Source organism: Ciona robusta, chromosome 8 (genome assembly GCF_009617815.1).
Source record: "Ciona robusta chromosome 8, ASM961781v2".
Lineage (NCBI taxonomy): Eukaryota > Metazoa > Chordata > Ascidiacea > Phlebobranchia > Cionidae > Ciona > Ciona robusta.
The window spans coordinates 4,326,283-4,342,488 of NC_143242.1; the positions used below are offsets into that span (position 1 = coordinate 4,326,283).

General features: G+C 33.9%; 3 protein-coding genes across 3 annotated transcripts; all 3 read right to left on the reverse strand.

Moving 5' to 3' along the window:
- Positions 1-145: 145 nt before the first annotated feature.
- LOC149732501 (protein RER1-like) lies at positions 146-3,130 on the reverse strand. Its single transcript, XM_089882873.1, has 4 exons — positions 2,920-3,130; positions 2,536-2,641; positions 1,753-1,967; positions 146-963 (listed from the first exon to the last, which is right to left on the reverse strand). Exons 1-4 carry the CDS (start codon positions 3,070-3,072, stop codon positions 871-873), a joined length of 567 nt encoding a protein of 188 aa, XP_089738999.1. The 5' UTR covers positions 3,073-3,130; the 3' UTR covers positions 146-870.
- A 639-nt stretch (positions 3,131-3,769) lies between these two features.
- On the reverse strand, positions 3,770-6,239 carry LOC149732502 (leucine-rich repeat-containing protein 34-like). Its single transcript, XM_089882864.1, has one exon. It carries the CDS (start codon positions 5,133-5,135, stop codon positions 3,906-3,908), a length of 1,230 nt encoding a protein of 409 aa, XP_089738990.1. The 5' UTR covers positions 5,136-6,239; the 3' UTR covers positions 3,770-3,905.
- A 73-nt stretch (positions 6,240-6,312) lies between these two features.
- On the reverse strand, positions 6,313-16,093 carry LOC149732503 (polyphosphoinositide phosphatase-like). Its single transcript, XM_089882853.1, has 19 exons — positions 15,751-16,093; positions 15,411-15,509; positions 14,838-14,964; positions 14,330-14,486; positions 13,560-13,697; positions 13,005-13,144; positions 12,076-12,176; positions 11,251-11,419; positions 10,762-10,859; positions 10,305-10,403; positions 9,879-10,030; positions 9,392-9,586; positions 8,955-9,138; positions 8,424-8,610; positions 7,955-8,120; positions 7,621-7,680; positions 7,248-7,431; positions 6,779-6,882; positions 6,313-6,721 (listed from the first exon to the last, which is right to left on the reverse strand). Exons 1-19 carry the CDS (start codon positions 15,841-15,843, stop codon positions 6,565-6,567), a joined length of 2,610 nt encoding a protein of 869 aa, XP_089738979.1. The 5' UTR covers positions 15,844-16,093; the 3' UTR covers positions 6,313-6,564.
- Positions 16,094-16,206: the final 113 nt, after the last annotated feature.

The following is a 16,206-nucleotide window of genomic DNA, read 5'->3' on the forward strand; positions in this document are numbered from 1 at the left end:
AATTGTAAAAATGTTAGTCATTTTACTGCACTTGTCTTGATATAACTAAACAGAATACTGACTTTTTTTAGGTGGCTAACTGCTGTTAGGTGTTGTATGTTAGCCTTTTTCACTGTGAGATTACCCCACTCAATACAATCTCATGTTTGATAACAATTTGTTGAAGTATCTTTAATAACAAATACGTTTTTGTTGTAAATCAATTTTTGTCGCTACACGAAATAAAACTAACATTTTAATGTTTTAAATAAACTGTATATCCAAACTGGTAAGGTCCACACACATACTGCAAAGTTCTTTAAATGGAATCTTGATTTAGAACCAATGGCTAAATATTTATATTAACAAAATCACATACATAACATATATTACCAAACAATGCTCATTATTTCAACACAAACGTTCAAGTTTCTTGTTACACACATAACATGGCCTTGCACAAACGTGTAATATTTGAATAACAGGTTTTTACATTCATGCTGGTATAGAGATTACAATTTTTTTTAAGCTATTGGTCATAAGCTTGCTTAAACTTAGTGTTATCTTGTAAATTAGAGTTTATTTACAATAATCCATTTCACATTGCACACACTTTAAATTAGTCTACTGTTATATCTCTATACACTTGTAAGCAGCAGCGGAAATCCAAGATAATGAAGGGTGACTATTTTATATCAATTAATCTTTACAAATTATTCAATGATAGCAAAACCCCAATATCCGCCACTGGGTTTAAGACGAAGCAATCATACTTTGTAAAAACATATCACAACAAACTTCATCTACAAGCTATCGAATTGTTTCCATACACAATAAAATTAAGTTCATGTTGGTAGAAGTATCCTAAAATAAATATTGCATCAAATTGCATTATGAAGGGCCAACCACTTTGCCTGTATCTTCCTTCCCTTTGTACTTTGTCTTTCCGTGAGTAAAAGGAAGATATCTGTATTTGATCATATGCTGAAAATACAGGGTAAATGTAACTGTTAATTGGTTCTTATTGTAACTGTATAATTGGTTCTTATTGTTTGGCATAGCAAAGGTATTTTATCGGTAACGGTATACAGTGGTTTCAAACAGATCTGTGTTTTTATCAATAAAAGTATTTAATAACTAGATATATTGGTTTTAATCTAGGTTTAACTAATATATTTATGAAAATGATAAGTTATGGTCATGTAGCACTGTTTAAGAATTAAAACATCTCAGCAGCCAAAAAAGTTCAGCACTCATTTGACTGAGGTTATTTCTTTGTGCAAAAAACTAGGTGTTGGACAAACACTTGAGGAATTAACAAAAGGTTTACTGGAGCGTTTATAAAGATAAGAACCTCTAAATTATGTGGTTTTATATTATACTGGTTGGGTTAACAAAAGAAAATTAACAATGGTTGTCACTTCTGGTGTAATTTATGAAGCTTGGTGGATTTCATAAAAGGTGCCCATGTGAAATGATCATGTATATACATGTTTATCATAAATGAATACAAATAGTTGTTGTTACTTTCAGTCTTTCACGCAACATAAAAAACATACAAAACTTTTAACACTGGATAAAACTTTAAAACAGTCATAAAAGTCAGCAGATTATTTATTCTTTTTATTACAAAATCGTGTATTAATAACAGATTATTTGCTTTTCTACTGCCCTAAATAACAAAAGCAATACTTAAAATGTATGTTTTTTGGAAATAGAGACACTAACTAGTATTGTCTACGAGTCTACCCTAGAAACAATCAAGTTACTTACCTTTATCTGTCTCTTCATTGTCACTCCAAACAAAATAATGAAATACATAACAAGGATAGGCCAGAAAACTGGGATATTAAAAGCACTGAACAAAGTGCAAATAAATGCAATGAGGATTGCTTTCGATCCAGAATACCAGAACTTAAACTCTGGGAGTCGTCGAATAAACGGACGAAATTCTTCACCAGAACCAGTGGGTAAATGGGGACCTTCATCTGCAATGAAAAAATAAATAAGTTCATAATTTAGTTGATTAGTTCATTGTATATATTCTATTCTACTTTGGTAAGGACCTTAAGCATTGCATGCTACTGGAGAAAATATTTAAAGCAAAGATTTATCATGGAAGAAATGCCCCATTACCCAGACACACTTGAATATTGCCGACGATGTATATAATGTACCAAACAGCATATACTAACATAGCATCGTGGAATAACCAGATTGCTAATAGATAATAGTCGACTCAGGCAATTACCATTGTAATCAAAATGAGATAACGGTCTAGCTAATACCTAAAAGCCAGCCAGCATACTGTACAATCAAACTATCTGAACTCGCTAGTGAGAAGTCCATGTAACAAATTTGTTTTTTTCAAATATTTACTGAATATTGCAATGAAAAAAAATTAGGTTGAGTCGGCCTACCCTGCCATCCCAAGTTTGGTTCCTTGGGGAACTACCTTACACTTCCTAAAAAGCTGGATCGTTTTAGGCTTTTTAAATGTTTTAAACTTTACAAAAACATAATTGAAAATGCCAATAGTTCCAATAAGTCACTCACCATCAGAATCATCATTGTAAATGGAGGGGTCAACTTTTGGTGACAAGAAAGCAATGAATAAATTGAGATGGTAGATCGCCAGAGCGTATGTTACAACATACCAACCCTGTTAATATAAAAAGGTTTGCTGGTAAAAAATCACAAAATAAGATGACATGATTTAGGCATCTTGAAAAAAAATGTTATTATAAACCTGTATACATTACATACAAGCCATATTGAAAAGCTTGCATTTGGCACAAAGAATAGTTTTATACATTTTTTTAATCCAGATAAGTAAACTGTCACTTCTAATCACATAAATATGGTAACATGGATATAGCAGTATTCTGAACAACTTACATAATGTTATAAATCTGTATAAACATGTATAGTATCACTTACCTGTATAATGTAAATTCTTATAAAATAGAGAAGATATGAAACAAGTGTGACAGCCCATCTCACTGCTACAAAAGGAACCGTTTTATCCAACCATGTTTGATATATTCTTGCTATCTTAGTTGTAAATAAAGTGGGAGGGGGTTCAGAATTCATATTTTACATCAGCAAGCAAAAAATAACCTAAATCACCTGAAGAATATCAACACACAATATCAAATACTTTGTACTGATGGTAATACACATTTTCAAATTTCCGTCGAAAACGAAACTTTTGAATACGTCCCGGCTATGGGAAAGAATACGAAGGCTATAAATCAGGCACTACTATTACGTAATTATTTTGGGGTTTATATATACTGTCACAATATACAGTTACATACTACAACCTTAGCTTCGCGTAGTTACAATAAATCTCAGTCACAACTTCCTCTCTTATCACCAACGAGACACGATTAACAGAAAAGTTTTATGGGACGTCATCACTGTGGAGTTATAGCTATTTAAATCAACCGGTGGCAAACAAAGTTGACACCCTCCTTGTGCGAGAAGCTGGGGCATCTTATTACAGAAGCGACATATCATAAAGGGGTGGTGCAATATTTATTTATAAACTGCAAAATTATTAACTTAATGTATTTTCTGTCAAAAAATTACCTAATTTACGATAGTCGGAAAACTGACCAGATAAGGCTAACTCAGGACTCCTGAGTCAGGAGTAATGCATTATAGAATAATTAGGCTCTATGTTGATCTGTCTATACACGCTCTGGTTAGACTGTGTTTAACTAAACCTGGTTGTTAAATGAAAGCTGTGTTAGACTGGTAATCTGAGGCCGAAAACAAACGAATACTGCTACTAAACCACAGCTGTTAAACCGGGCGAAACAAATATATTAAACACGCAATTCGTAAACTGTGTTACCAACAAAATATGACAGGCGGACGTGTGACGCGTACACAAGTCACACATAATTATTATTATTAGATTAGTCGTCTTCGTGTCCGTATACATCAGGTCCGTAGCTTGGTGTCCAGTAATAAAAGCGACGGATTCCATGAGAAAGTTCAGAGAGGTAAACCCTATCATCAACAACGTAAGGTTGTACGTCAGTGTTGCGTGGTTGGAGTCGTCTTGAACGAATGAGTTCACCCATGGCTTTACATGCGTTTTCGTCTAGATCGTTGCCCCAAATGTAAAGGTTAGATAATGATGAGTTGGTGTTTAGAGAAGACGCAAGAGAGACAATACCGTTACCTTGAATGCAATTACTTACTACTACAAGTGCTTTGAGATTGCTGTTTGACGTTGAAAGAGCAGAGGCGATATGTTTCGCCCCGTCTTCTTCAATGCGGTTGAATCCAAGGTCCAGAATCTCTAACGGGGTGTTTCGGCGCAACAGTTTTGCCAAGACAGCAGCCCCGTCTCTTGTAATGCGGTTACAGCTAAGGTTTAAATAACCAAGAGAGAAGTTGTCGTATAACCCGTCACACAAACGCTCTACACCAAAATCTTTCATATCAAACTTTGCAAGATGTATTTCCCTGAGTGTGTGGTTTACTTTCAGCATTCTTCCGACGTGCACAACGCATTCTTCTTGCAACGAAAACAGCAACGGCCGGTTTAAGTTCAAAGCTTTTAGGTGTTTATTCTGATTCAACACAGTAGATAGACCGATCACACACTCTGTACCAAGGTCACAGTCTCCCAGGTCTAACTCTCTAAGTTTATTATTAATCTGCAAAGCTTGAGCAAAATACATTCCACCTCGGTTCCCAATCTTGTTCCCGTTGACCTTTAGTGACCTCAAAGTCTGTGACGTCAGCAGGGCTTCGGCAATGTGTTCTGCTCCCTTTTCAGTGAAGTCGTTACACATAATGTTTAACTCCTTTAAGGATGGCGTCTCTTTTATGAGTTTAGTAATAGACGGAGCAGCGTCGTCGGTCAGATTGTTATACCGCAGATCGAGCGATGTGAGAGCTGTGCTTTTACCTAAAATTGCACATAGAACCTTAACGTCCTTGTCCCCCAGACGTTTATCAGTCATAAGTTTATTATTTCCGGCCAAATCCAGTTTTAGTTCATTAGTTGTACTAAGCAGAAAATCCTTCGCCGATTTCACGAGTGCGTTGATGATGTAATCATGCGGTATGACGTCTTTTTGCTGACACAGCACAACGTAACGGTCCTTTGTTTCAGCGGCAGCCGTTGACGTCATTTTGATGACGTGTATTTATATTAAAAACCAGTAAAACCGACACAATGTTACCACGAGCCTATACTGTTTGCTATTAATGTTTTGCTAGAAAATGTTAATATGATTAATATACGAGACAAATTGATAAAAATCATTGTTCCGTTTGAAATACCAAAAACGCGTTAAATAATTTAATATCTGTAATTATAAATTACACACGCAACCCACCACACTTATCCTCTACTAACTCGAAATGCAAGGAATAAATTTGAAATAAACGTATCAAAACGAAAATATTACTGCAAAACAAGATTCGACATTTAGCTTGTTTCGTCAATGCATGATAACTACATATTATTAAACAACAAGTTTGGTTATTTTACAATTTACAAGCGTAAATAATGTACTTTGCTTTACGCTAAAAGACTTTAGCTACATCGTTGCTATGGATACAACACCATCTAGCGACGGAAATCCATGGATATCCTACAATAAACTTCATGATGATTATTTTTGCGGAGTTTCAGACAAGCATAAAAGCGATATTTATGGCGCAATTAACTACGTATTACTGCCCTGACAAACAAATAGGAACCGCAATTGCAAAAACATACAAAACGCTGACAAAAAGATACAAACAACCATATGCGCCATTGTTTATGTTTAAAATATCGATTTGAAGTTTTTCACTTAAATCAACGTTGTACATACGTACCAGAGCCATAGAAATACCGAGTAGTCCAACCCATTGTTACGTAAAACACAAATTGAACGGCAATTTGGGTCCAAAATAACACAGTAGGTATAGGGAAAATGTATGTTTTTCGGTAAATTACAAAAAAACTTGGGCCTAAAAACAAATTTAAAGGTTGAAAAATGCAAAAAACATGTGTTATTTGTTTTCTGTGTCAAAAAAAGTCAAAAATTAGAATTAGAAGCGGTTGATTTGCGACATTTTAGTCATTGAATGCGGCTAAATTTATACATTTTTTCTAAAAAATATTTGGCAAGGTAAATAGAAGCTGTTTTACACCTTCCCACAATAGGAAAACACAAACAAAACTTAACAAGTTCGTTTAAACCCATTGTCAAAGTCACCACTTTTGCTCTATTTTGGACACACATAGACGGCAGTTGGACTACTCGGTGTTTATACGACTCTGATACGTACATAATACAACAACGAGCTACAATCAAGTATAGTAAACAACATTTATTGCACATACAACGTAAACTACTTCATAGTTATTTTAATGATATAAATGATGAAATACTGCAACAGCATACAATCATTGTGCTAGAAATAGTATAGAAATTTCTTGACGTTATATCTTATAAGGTAATTTTTTATTGCGCTGAGATATAAATACTTGCTACATTAAGGGACTAATCCAGCAAGAAAAACTGCACACGCATGTTAAATAGGTGTTGCCGGATTAACCTATATTATTCATTGCTTAAACTGATTAACATAATCAACATAATATTGTCGATCAACATGGTAGGTGTGCGTCACTGATTCCTTGTATATTCGGAGTGATTGTTGGTCAACACTGGGTGGCGAGGTAAACAATTGATCTTGCGCAAAATTCAAAGCTTCGGAAAATCTGAAATTTATGCAATATTGGTGTAAGTTGCAACATTTGCAAATATCATGTACTTACGTTTCTTGACTTTTAAACTTAACATAACGTTCATAAACATCAATATCTTGTTGTGAAATCATTTTGTTTTCTTCTATCCCATAAACAGAGGAAGGTGAAAAATCCTAAAGGAGAATTAGTTAAATATTTGTTTATAGGCGCCGACCCTGGGGTGGCAAGAGGTGCCTTGGAATTTGTATCACATTAATCAGTAAACATTACAACCAGGGAGGTGAAAATCTTTTCGCATGATTTGGCCTAACTATAACTTGTGTCCCATACATTTTAATGTCTCTACCCACGAATCCTTTTGTTTATTGTGTGAACTGTCACTTACTTATACAACTAAATAAATTGCACAGCAGATTTACCTAAGAAAAAAAACACTTAAGAAACAAATTCCGCCTAAAGCAACTCAGACAAGAAAAGAAATATCTTTTTGCAAACCTAGTTTCTTTTAAATTGGTTTCTGCCAAACTATTAACATTACCTTGAGCCTTGGTGGGTGCAGCCATGGCAGGTCATGTGACTGGACATGCTTGGACGAACGATCACGGTCATGTGTCGGTATCTTCGGCGATTCGAACTCTCCACTGTCTGATGTTCCATTTGAACTAACATCCGAACTTTGTGGGACAGAAGCGGGGCGATTTGGTTTCTTATCCAAGTCGCCACTAAAAGATAAAATCATGGGAGATATTTTTGTTGGGACAATTTTAATTAAAAAAATGGTATTTTAATAAAATGTTTAACTCTATTATGTTTGTTGATTCTTTTGTGTGATTTCCCAACTTTCAATCTTTAACTTTTGCATCAAAAGCATTATAGCAGTTACGAGAAAAACTAGATGGAAAATAACTTACCGAGATTGCCATGGAAAATCTCGCACTGCAAATGGACTGATGTCATTTTGGTTGCCAGACCTAAAAAAAGTACAGTGCATAGTACTAATATTAAATAAATGAATGTAACATATTTATCTATGTGTGGCAGTTAAACTATTTTAAACACCTCGATGTTGCAAAACTTAAAAAAAAACAATCTCTGTGTCACATATTTAACTATACTTAATGAGATTTGCCGTAACGCCAAGCATTTTTAGTGTTTTCCGTTACGAGTTCAACTATGTCTGCAGCAGTGTAAAAGGCTTAAACTTTTGGACAATCCTTTCATGTTGACAGTAGTGGAATAGATTACCTTGTAGCAGTAGAAGTCATATTTAATGAAAAACATTCATCAAACACAGTAAGTTGATCAGGTCTGTAAGTATCCTGGTACCAATCTACACAATCATCACAGTGAGTTGTATTTACCCCATGGCATGCTTCATCTGTCGCGCTGTTCAATTTTCTAACACTCTCAACTGAAATAAATGATTTTAACTTGTTGTTGAGTTAACAAAAGGCTCGCACATACTTGTGTTCATGGTTTATTTTATGCTTATGTTTTACAAGCCAAGTAATAAAAAATAGTAGGTGGGCGAGGTCTTACAACATGGCACACTATGAGAACGTCAGGGTTGGCCCATTACTAGTAATTTAGGATAATTAAAGTAATTCTGCTAAGCAAATTCAAAACAAAAACCGTTTATTCAAATTGTCTTCATGACAGATATCAAAATATCGCAACAAAACAAGTTAGACTGAAGATTGGCAAATTAACTCACTCATTTCCTTGGGTAAAGGCAGGGTCCTTTGAACATCGCTACTCAACCAATCCGTGTAAGTCTTTGGTGAGAATGTTGAGAGAACATCGTTGTTATTGTTGTGAAGGTAGTGATCTGTGGGGAGTTCCCACATGGGGCTTTCTGAGGTTTGTGGACGGAAAACCCCAAGAAATAAATTGATTGCAGACTGGTGGAAATTTAAAAGAAGAATTTAGAAGTTTTTAGAAGAAAATTTGTTAACTAAATCGTAATTTTGCATGTTTCCAAAAGCAAAAGGTAATAGGTCTTATGTTATGTTTTAAAAAAAGACAAAAAATTGCCCAGATGGTTCATGTTAAAACATAAAAAATATACAGAAATATATACATACAGAATAAGTGGATGTTATACATTAAAATGACGGGCTTCAAATCCAGCATAAATATAAGACTATGGTGTCCTTATGGCAGATAAACAAAACTTCATATTATAAAGATATAATAATGTATGAACAGAATGTGTAAAATATACGTTAGTTAACAAATTCGAAACCTGTTTATCAGCGTCTGAGAATGTGTTTGTGTAATATCGTGATAATGTTGTCACAATATCACGTGAATGTGATGCCCATGGTGCAACAGTTCTTCTATATGAGTTGATGGTATGAACCAACTGTGAACCTCCGTATTGTAAAGCAATGATGTCACCATGGGTTTCAAACATTTCTTCATAGAGTCTGAAAAAAAATGTTAACGTTTGGTAATTTAAATGGCACCTTATACAATACAATATATATTAAAGGTCTCTTTAGGATGTACTTTTAAAATCCTATGAGTACAACAGCCTGCTCTATAAATGGATTACTTTTTTTTTGTAATGTATCGCTAACAATTTTGACAATAAGTGACCACCGTTTAAAGTAATTGTTGACATTGGTTGCAGCATTCAGCCTCAAAAACCAAAGGTAGCCACCATTGCGCTGGACTAACCTGGTCACATCTGTTTTAATCTCAATAGCTGGTTCATCCAGCACACCAAGTGAATAAAGTTGATACGCCAACGCACAGTTGCCAGCCACAAACTGTGCTGAGTTGGTTCGATCGAGGCAATCAACACAATTTGTTCGTAGAACTCCTGTTTGCACACGACACGAACCTAACCTTTGACCTCCCAACGTTCGCCATCTACAAAGAAATGAACTATTTTAAGGATAATAGTACAGCCTTGGGCTTCATAATTCTAAAAATGCAGCAGAGGCAAGGATAGTTGGAGGTGCAACTTCTATAAAAAAAAATTTAACCTATTTTTATTGTGTAAAATTTTATTGATTAATGTAGTGGAGAAAATTCCTAGGTAGGCCTGCCTACCTTGCCACCCAGGGTTTGGTGCCCAAGAGTACAGCATATGCAGCTATGACAAGCAATAACAGGTTGAATATTTAATTTTAGCTTTATAGTAAGTTAGAACTAAACCCACCTGTGGTCCTTATTCAATGTGTCTTTGTATAAATCTGGTTTTGACTGGAAAAATCCAGTTGCTTGTATTGAATGCTCAGCAATGTTAGCCAGCCATGCTAACACGTTTAACTTTGTACCTCGTAGAGAATGGGCCATGTCAAATGCATGATACTGTTTAATATATAGGTGTAATGAAACAAGGGTGATTTATTAATTTTTAACATGTCAGTTGTCTATACTGAGCCAAAATGTATTGCATTCACCACATTAATTCATGACATTCTCTATGTATTATGACTATGTATGTAGATGTATTTTAACAATGTCACCTTGTTGGAATAAAAAAGTTAAAATAAAATGAATGTTTATATATCTATATATGTTTATATAAGTAGAAAATATACTCTTTTACTACTATATAAATTGTGATTTTATAACAATATACCTTAATCTGCTGCTTTGTGCTGAGGAATTGGTTAAGATAATTAATCGCTGATGAAAACTCAATTCCAAGAACAGATTCATGAAATCTTTTCTCTCGTTTCTACAGAAAAATAAAGTTTTTATAAGTTATTTTGATCTCCTGTTTAAATGAATGAATGTAACAAATTTATCCTCGCTTGGCCGAGAAACTAGAGTTGCTATAACATGGGTGTTCACTGTTCAGACACCTCGCGCCAGCTGACAATTGCCATGTACGTTACTTTGACCACTGGGTGTACGTTACTTTGACCACTGGGTTGGAGGTTGGAGTTATTGCTGTCAAGTGTCTTACTCAAGAACACATACGCCCACAATAGTAGCAGCGACAAGCATCATTACCGCTAGGTTAGAGGCAGCCACTTTACCATGGTGCCGCAAATAAATTAATAAAGTTTTGTTAAACCAACATTATTACTCACTCTGACTAAATTCAACACAACCACTGGGCTTCCAAACCTTTCTAATAATTGTTGGAAATGTAGACTTGTGGGTTGCGCATACGGGTTGTCGGATGTAACTGGAATATTAATACTTTAATATTTTACCCTAATATTGTTATTTTTATTAAATCATAAATCCTAATCATCTAGCCTTGGTAAATGAATTGTATAAAAGTAGGGCCAACATTGAGTGCAACCCATTTACTTTCTCATTGAAGGACAACGACAGTCGTTTTTAACTGGTACATTCTGTTATATAGGCTACACCTCATGCCCGGTTACAAGTTACCACGTATGCAACTTATTAATATCCTTTCTTGGTGGGAATGACAGTCATTATAAAATTGGTGTTCTGTTTCATACACCTCATGTCAGTTTACGAGTTATCCACATATGTAACTTTGTACCTTTACTAACAAAAGACATATATTAGCTAATAGCGATTAACATTACAATGTATAAACATACTTGTAATGGGTGGTTTTGAAGGCACAACGCTTGCTGTTATATCTTGGAACCACTGACAAGGCACGCTCCCTCTGTGTTGAACATATGATGTGAATGGAGTATGATGTAATGACGATGAAGTAGCGCAATGAACTATTTGTTCAGTTTCAACTTCATTCCCTACATCTCCCTGTTAATGCAAGAACTGTTTAATATCTCATAAGGTCAAAACTAACAAAACCCAGTACTCGCTTACAGGTTGACTAAATTGTCAAAGATATAGTAGGGTGGGGAAGATGGAACACCTTTAGCACATAATATCCTAATAGCCTGATCGTGTTTTAAATAATTAACAACGATCTATGGGAGTCTTTTATAATTCTTTGAATGTTCTTTGTTTACTACTACATGGGACGAGAAAATAGAGTTAAAAGGTGTCCTATCTACCCCCACCCGACTGTATATAAAAAAGTGGTAACTCATAAATGGTGACATGATCTATGAAACAAAATACTGGTGTTATAATGATTGCCATTGCATCGCAGGTTGGTGTTGACACAAGCATAGGAATGTTCATTATTCCTTCAAGTTAAAAATATCAGTACTGCAGAAATTATAATTTTAACATGGGTGACATCTTGTGTTAGCACCCCAGTTTTAAGCTGAAAATAGCTCATACCTTGCTGTTAATGCGTCATTAAAAAAATGTCACATTCAATTAAAAAAAATGCAACAGTGACTTTGGTGGCCTGAATACGTATATTAAGGTTCTTATCCCAAACTCACTGTGTGCCTGAACTCACTCATTTAGAAATATTACATAAATAACAAGAAAACAATCACTACCTTAACATTGCAACCTCTCTTTAGGAACCTGGTTCCAGCATAATAAGATGATCTTCTTCCAATTAAAGTTATGTAGATTGACTTTCCATATACACTGACACCTGGAGGATATTGGTTAAGAAAAATAGCAGCATGAATGAATGAATTCATAATAGATTTACCCTTGTAAATGGTAACTATATAGATTTAACTATAACCCAAATTTAGCTGAGTGTTAGTTAATTACACTGACACCTGGAGCATATTGGTCAAGGGAAATTATAGCAGTATGAATGCATAGGTGATTTTTATAAAGGATTTAGCTTTGTAAATTGTTGGTGACTGTGTAGATTTTAGTTCTAAAGGTATGTGTATATTAAATATAAATGTTTAATGGAAAAATAAATATTTGGAGGCAAAATTTATGCAAAAAAAAAAACATTTGTCATTTTATTTTAGATAAACACATCTAAATGACTTTAAAACGTTGGTATGAGAAATCTATTTGCCATAGAAGCTGTTTAGATTTATGTAGATAGTTAGTTGGATATTGAACTCAGGAACAGTTTATTACTAATATATTATTGATGATGATTGAATGATAAAACAGACTAAAGGTTAATATATTGGCAAATTGATTATAACTTATTACATAGATATATTTTAGATACTATTGGCTTTGCAGTGTTTGTTATTTCATTAGAGCAAAAAGCTGTAATGCTATGTATTCTACCAAAACTGTAATAAAAATAATTTTATGAGCAAGATTTTAACATGGTGAATCAATTGGCCTTAGATTATAATATCTTTGGATGTGTGCTTTAACGATGTTAAAACTTGGACTGCAAACAGACCCAGATGGTCTATTTCAACATGTTGGCCCAACATGTGTGAACATTGTTGGGCATAATATATAGTTTCTCATATTTGTTATAAGTTTTAAAGGATACAGCTTTGGTCAATATGTCCATGTATAACATACAACACCCATATATCAGTGATATGATCATCTTGTAAACCATCCAATAGATAATTATTCCAAACAAATCTTTTGCAAGGTTTCATGTCTCGACCATGAGTTTGCCATAAACTGTAAGAAAAATTTAGATTACATTTATGCGGCATAAGGTGTATGATCTAATTTGCATACTAGGCAAGGCATAAATCAGTATAAATTAACCACTAGGTAGCAACTTAATTTTTGTTTTTATTTAGTTGCATTGCGTTAACTGTTAATGTAGGACTTATATATAAGTGAGGCAATAACTAATGAGACATAGCACTTCATGTGCTGTCTTATAAGCCTAAATTTGTCCAATTTATTGGAACTTAGTTAAATGAAAATAAGTTTGAAAAAAACCAATTTGTTAGAGCTTATTAAATTAAAATTAAATTTAAAGAATTCTGCTGACATTGGCCCTAATATGTGTGCTTTTAATACATATTTTGACATCATTATAAAAATTACATTGTAATTTTAAATTACAATATAATTTTTCACATACTTTGGTCGCTTTATGACATCATCACTTCTATTATGATGTAACAACATAAAATTATGTTGAAGGTTATTTGTGAGGTCATAACTGTGACTGTAGTAAAAGTTGCTTGACAGATCCACAGTTTGAAAACTTCTTAAATATCTGAAAAAGAATTGAAATGACTTTGTTATATGTATTTTCCATTATATGTAGATTTTAGCATGCTCGTGTTCTATGAGGATTTGGTAGTGTGGTACGTTATAGTACCTGAGATTTAGGCCAAAGTTGGCTCATTTTTATAATGTAAGCTTAAATAGAAGAATAAAAACCAAAAACAAATTGTTCAGTAAAAGCAGCCTTTGTTAAATTGTATGTTCACTGAAGTGAAGTAGGTCATACTGCTTGTATTTATTGTTATTGTTGTGAAATGATCAATCGAACATAACATGTTTGTTACAAAACAAAGCTTAGAAAATGGAACACTGTAATAGTAAATATAAACAGGAAAATGTTACAGTTTCCAAAAAAACATTATTTATGAATTAGAACTCATAACATCTACTTTGGTGTCTTATAACCATACCAGATATTTTAACCATTGCGACAATTAAACAAATACACATAACTTTTAAATTTAAATTTTGTTTTAACCAAAGGCTGTCACTTGCAAATTGTAAAATCTTAACCTGAATACCATAAGCCCAACACCTAAACCCTTGTATTTTCTTTAACCCTTAACCACTAAGCCAAACTAGCCCCAATTTATTCTTAAATAACCCATATTTAGTAGCTACCTCCATTCCTCTGGGTGTGTCACTTTAACATTGCTGTTTGGAATATTAATCATTGAAGTATCTTCTATCTTGTATATACTATGTCCACCTATCTCAGCAACCTTAATACGTTTGGTGATCAGAATCAAGTAGTAACCTTCTTTAAACCTGATGAAACCTATAATACATTTAGTCACATTTAATGTAAAGGTTATTTGAGATAAGTTAGGGGTACTTTATTATAGGTAGGCTTTTTTGTTATTTTAAACTATAACATTTATGTAATTAACTATTCTATATGGGAAAAAACTTTGGGTTCAGCCTTATGATTTTGGCTCATTACCCCTAAATGCAATAGCCTATAGTTAATAATTTCATATCTAAACCCAGAAAAATGGCAAATTCATGTCACAACTTATTTAAATTAAGCAAAATTTAACTGCTACAGTGAATATCAATCTGTAAATCTAACCCTTTTCCACCTACATAATATATGTCTGCCTATAAAACAAATTTCAATAACTCTCACCCACAATCCCAAATCCTTTATAAGACTCAACTAAACCTCGCTTGAGAGATTTGTTGATTAGCGTTGTGCTGTTACCAACATGGAGACGATATAAAATATCTTGGACTTCACATGCAGTGTAATCAACCTGGGTAAAATAACAGGTTAATTCTTTAATTGATTATGGGCATCTGTGTACGACGCAGTTTACGCCGAACAATACACAAAATGATTGGAAGTTGCAACTTTGTATCACCAACAAAATTGCATAAGTGGTAACTCTGTGGTTGATTATCTTTGAGGGAATTTTTCATGTGTAGCTGTTAATTTGGACAACTCAATTAGTGACCACTGGGTTGGAGAAATTGCCGTTAAGTGTCTTGCCCAGCGACACATAGGCCCCCAATGGTAGCAGCGAAGAGCCTTGAATCCATTACCGCTGGGTTACAGGCAGGCTCGCTAACACCTGTGCTACAGCGCGGGAAACAGAATACTAATGTTATAAGGACTGTTACTGCATCAGCACCACCATGCATAGATAAATAAGTTACATCTATTCATCAATATGTAATTATTCCATGATTATCATCTTACCCCATCATCTATAATGTTAAGTTGCCAAGGATCCGTTCGATCAATTTTCAAAATCCGGTATTTTGTTTCAGCATTATTTGACCCAATGACATAAAAACGCTGGAAAAAATAACTTTAAACACAAATACAACATTTTATATATTACTATAAATGAAGTCACAAAGTTTTTACCTATTAGAGATAGGCTACCCAAGGAATAACAACGGTATAAGTTTAATTCATGTTAAGGAAAAACACATATTTACTTGGTAATTAAAGAAAAGGGCAATAAAACATAAAATGCATGTGTCTTTTATAAACGTTTAACATATTACTAGAAATTAATACAGAATGTTCTTACTGTGTGCGTTTTGTAAATTTTGATCTTCTGAATCCATTTTATCTTGAAGCAAAACTGTTTTGACTGCACAATGTCTAATTGCGGGTCGTCCATTTTAAATAGCTTGCAGCATTTTAGATACGGTCACCAAATACTGATATCCATAAGCTTCTGCGTTTTCATATAGACCGAAATATACGTAAAATCGTAACTCGGAGTAGCCACACACGTAAAAGCTTGGTCTGCTTCTTTATGCTGCACGCTACTCTCGCTCTTTGCTCCTGTTAGTTTCTTCTAATATGACGTAACGGCGACACACCGGGCACTTCTGTAGCAGCTTTAAAATTCATATAATAAGTAAATATCACATAGAAAATTCCAAGTTTAAGATATACAAATGCAGAGGACATTTATCTGTAAATTTTCATGAGATTAAAATAGACAAAGTAATGCTAGAATTTCAAATGTGCAGAATAG

Coding starts and splice junctions, on each gene's coding strand:
- LOC149732501 (XM_089882873.1), bottom strand. CDS start 3,072: ATGAATTCTGAACCCCCTCCCACTTTATTTACAACTAAGATAGCAAGA. Junction 1,968..2,535: donor TTACAATGATGATTCTGATG/GTGAGTGACTTA, acceptor TTTTCATTGCAG/ATGAAGGTCCCCATTTACCC. Junction 964..1,752: donor CAATGAAGAGACAGATAAAG/GTAAGTAACTTG, acceptor CTGTATTTTCAG/CATATGATCAAATACAGATA.
- LOC149732503 (XM_089882853.1), bottom strand. CDS start 15,843: ATGGACGACCCGCAATTAGACATTGTGCAGTCAAAACAGTTTTGCTTC. Junction 14,487..14,837: donor TAAAGGATTTGGGATTGTGG/GTGAGAGTTATT, acceptor AATGTATTATAG/GTTTCATCAGGTTTAAAGAA. Junction 10,404..10,761: donor TTGTGTTGAATTTAGTCAGA/GTGAGTAATAAT, acceptor ATTTTTCTGTAG/AAACGAGAGAAAAGATTTCA.
- LOC149732502 (XM_089882864.1), bottom strand. CDS start 5,135: ATGACGTCAACGGCTGCCGCTGAAACAAAGGACCGTTACGTTGTGCTG.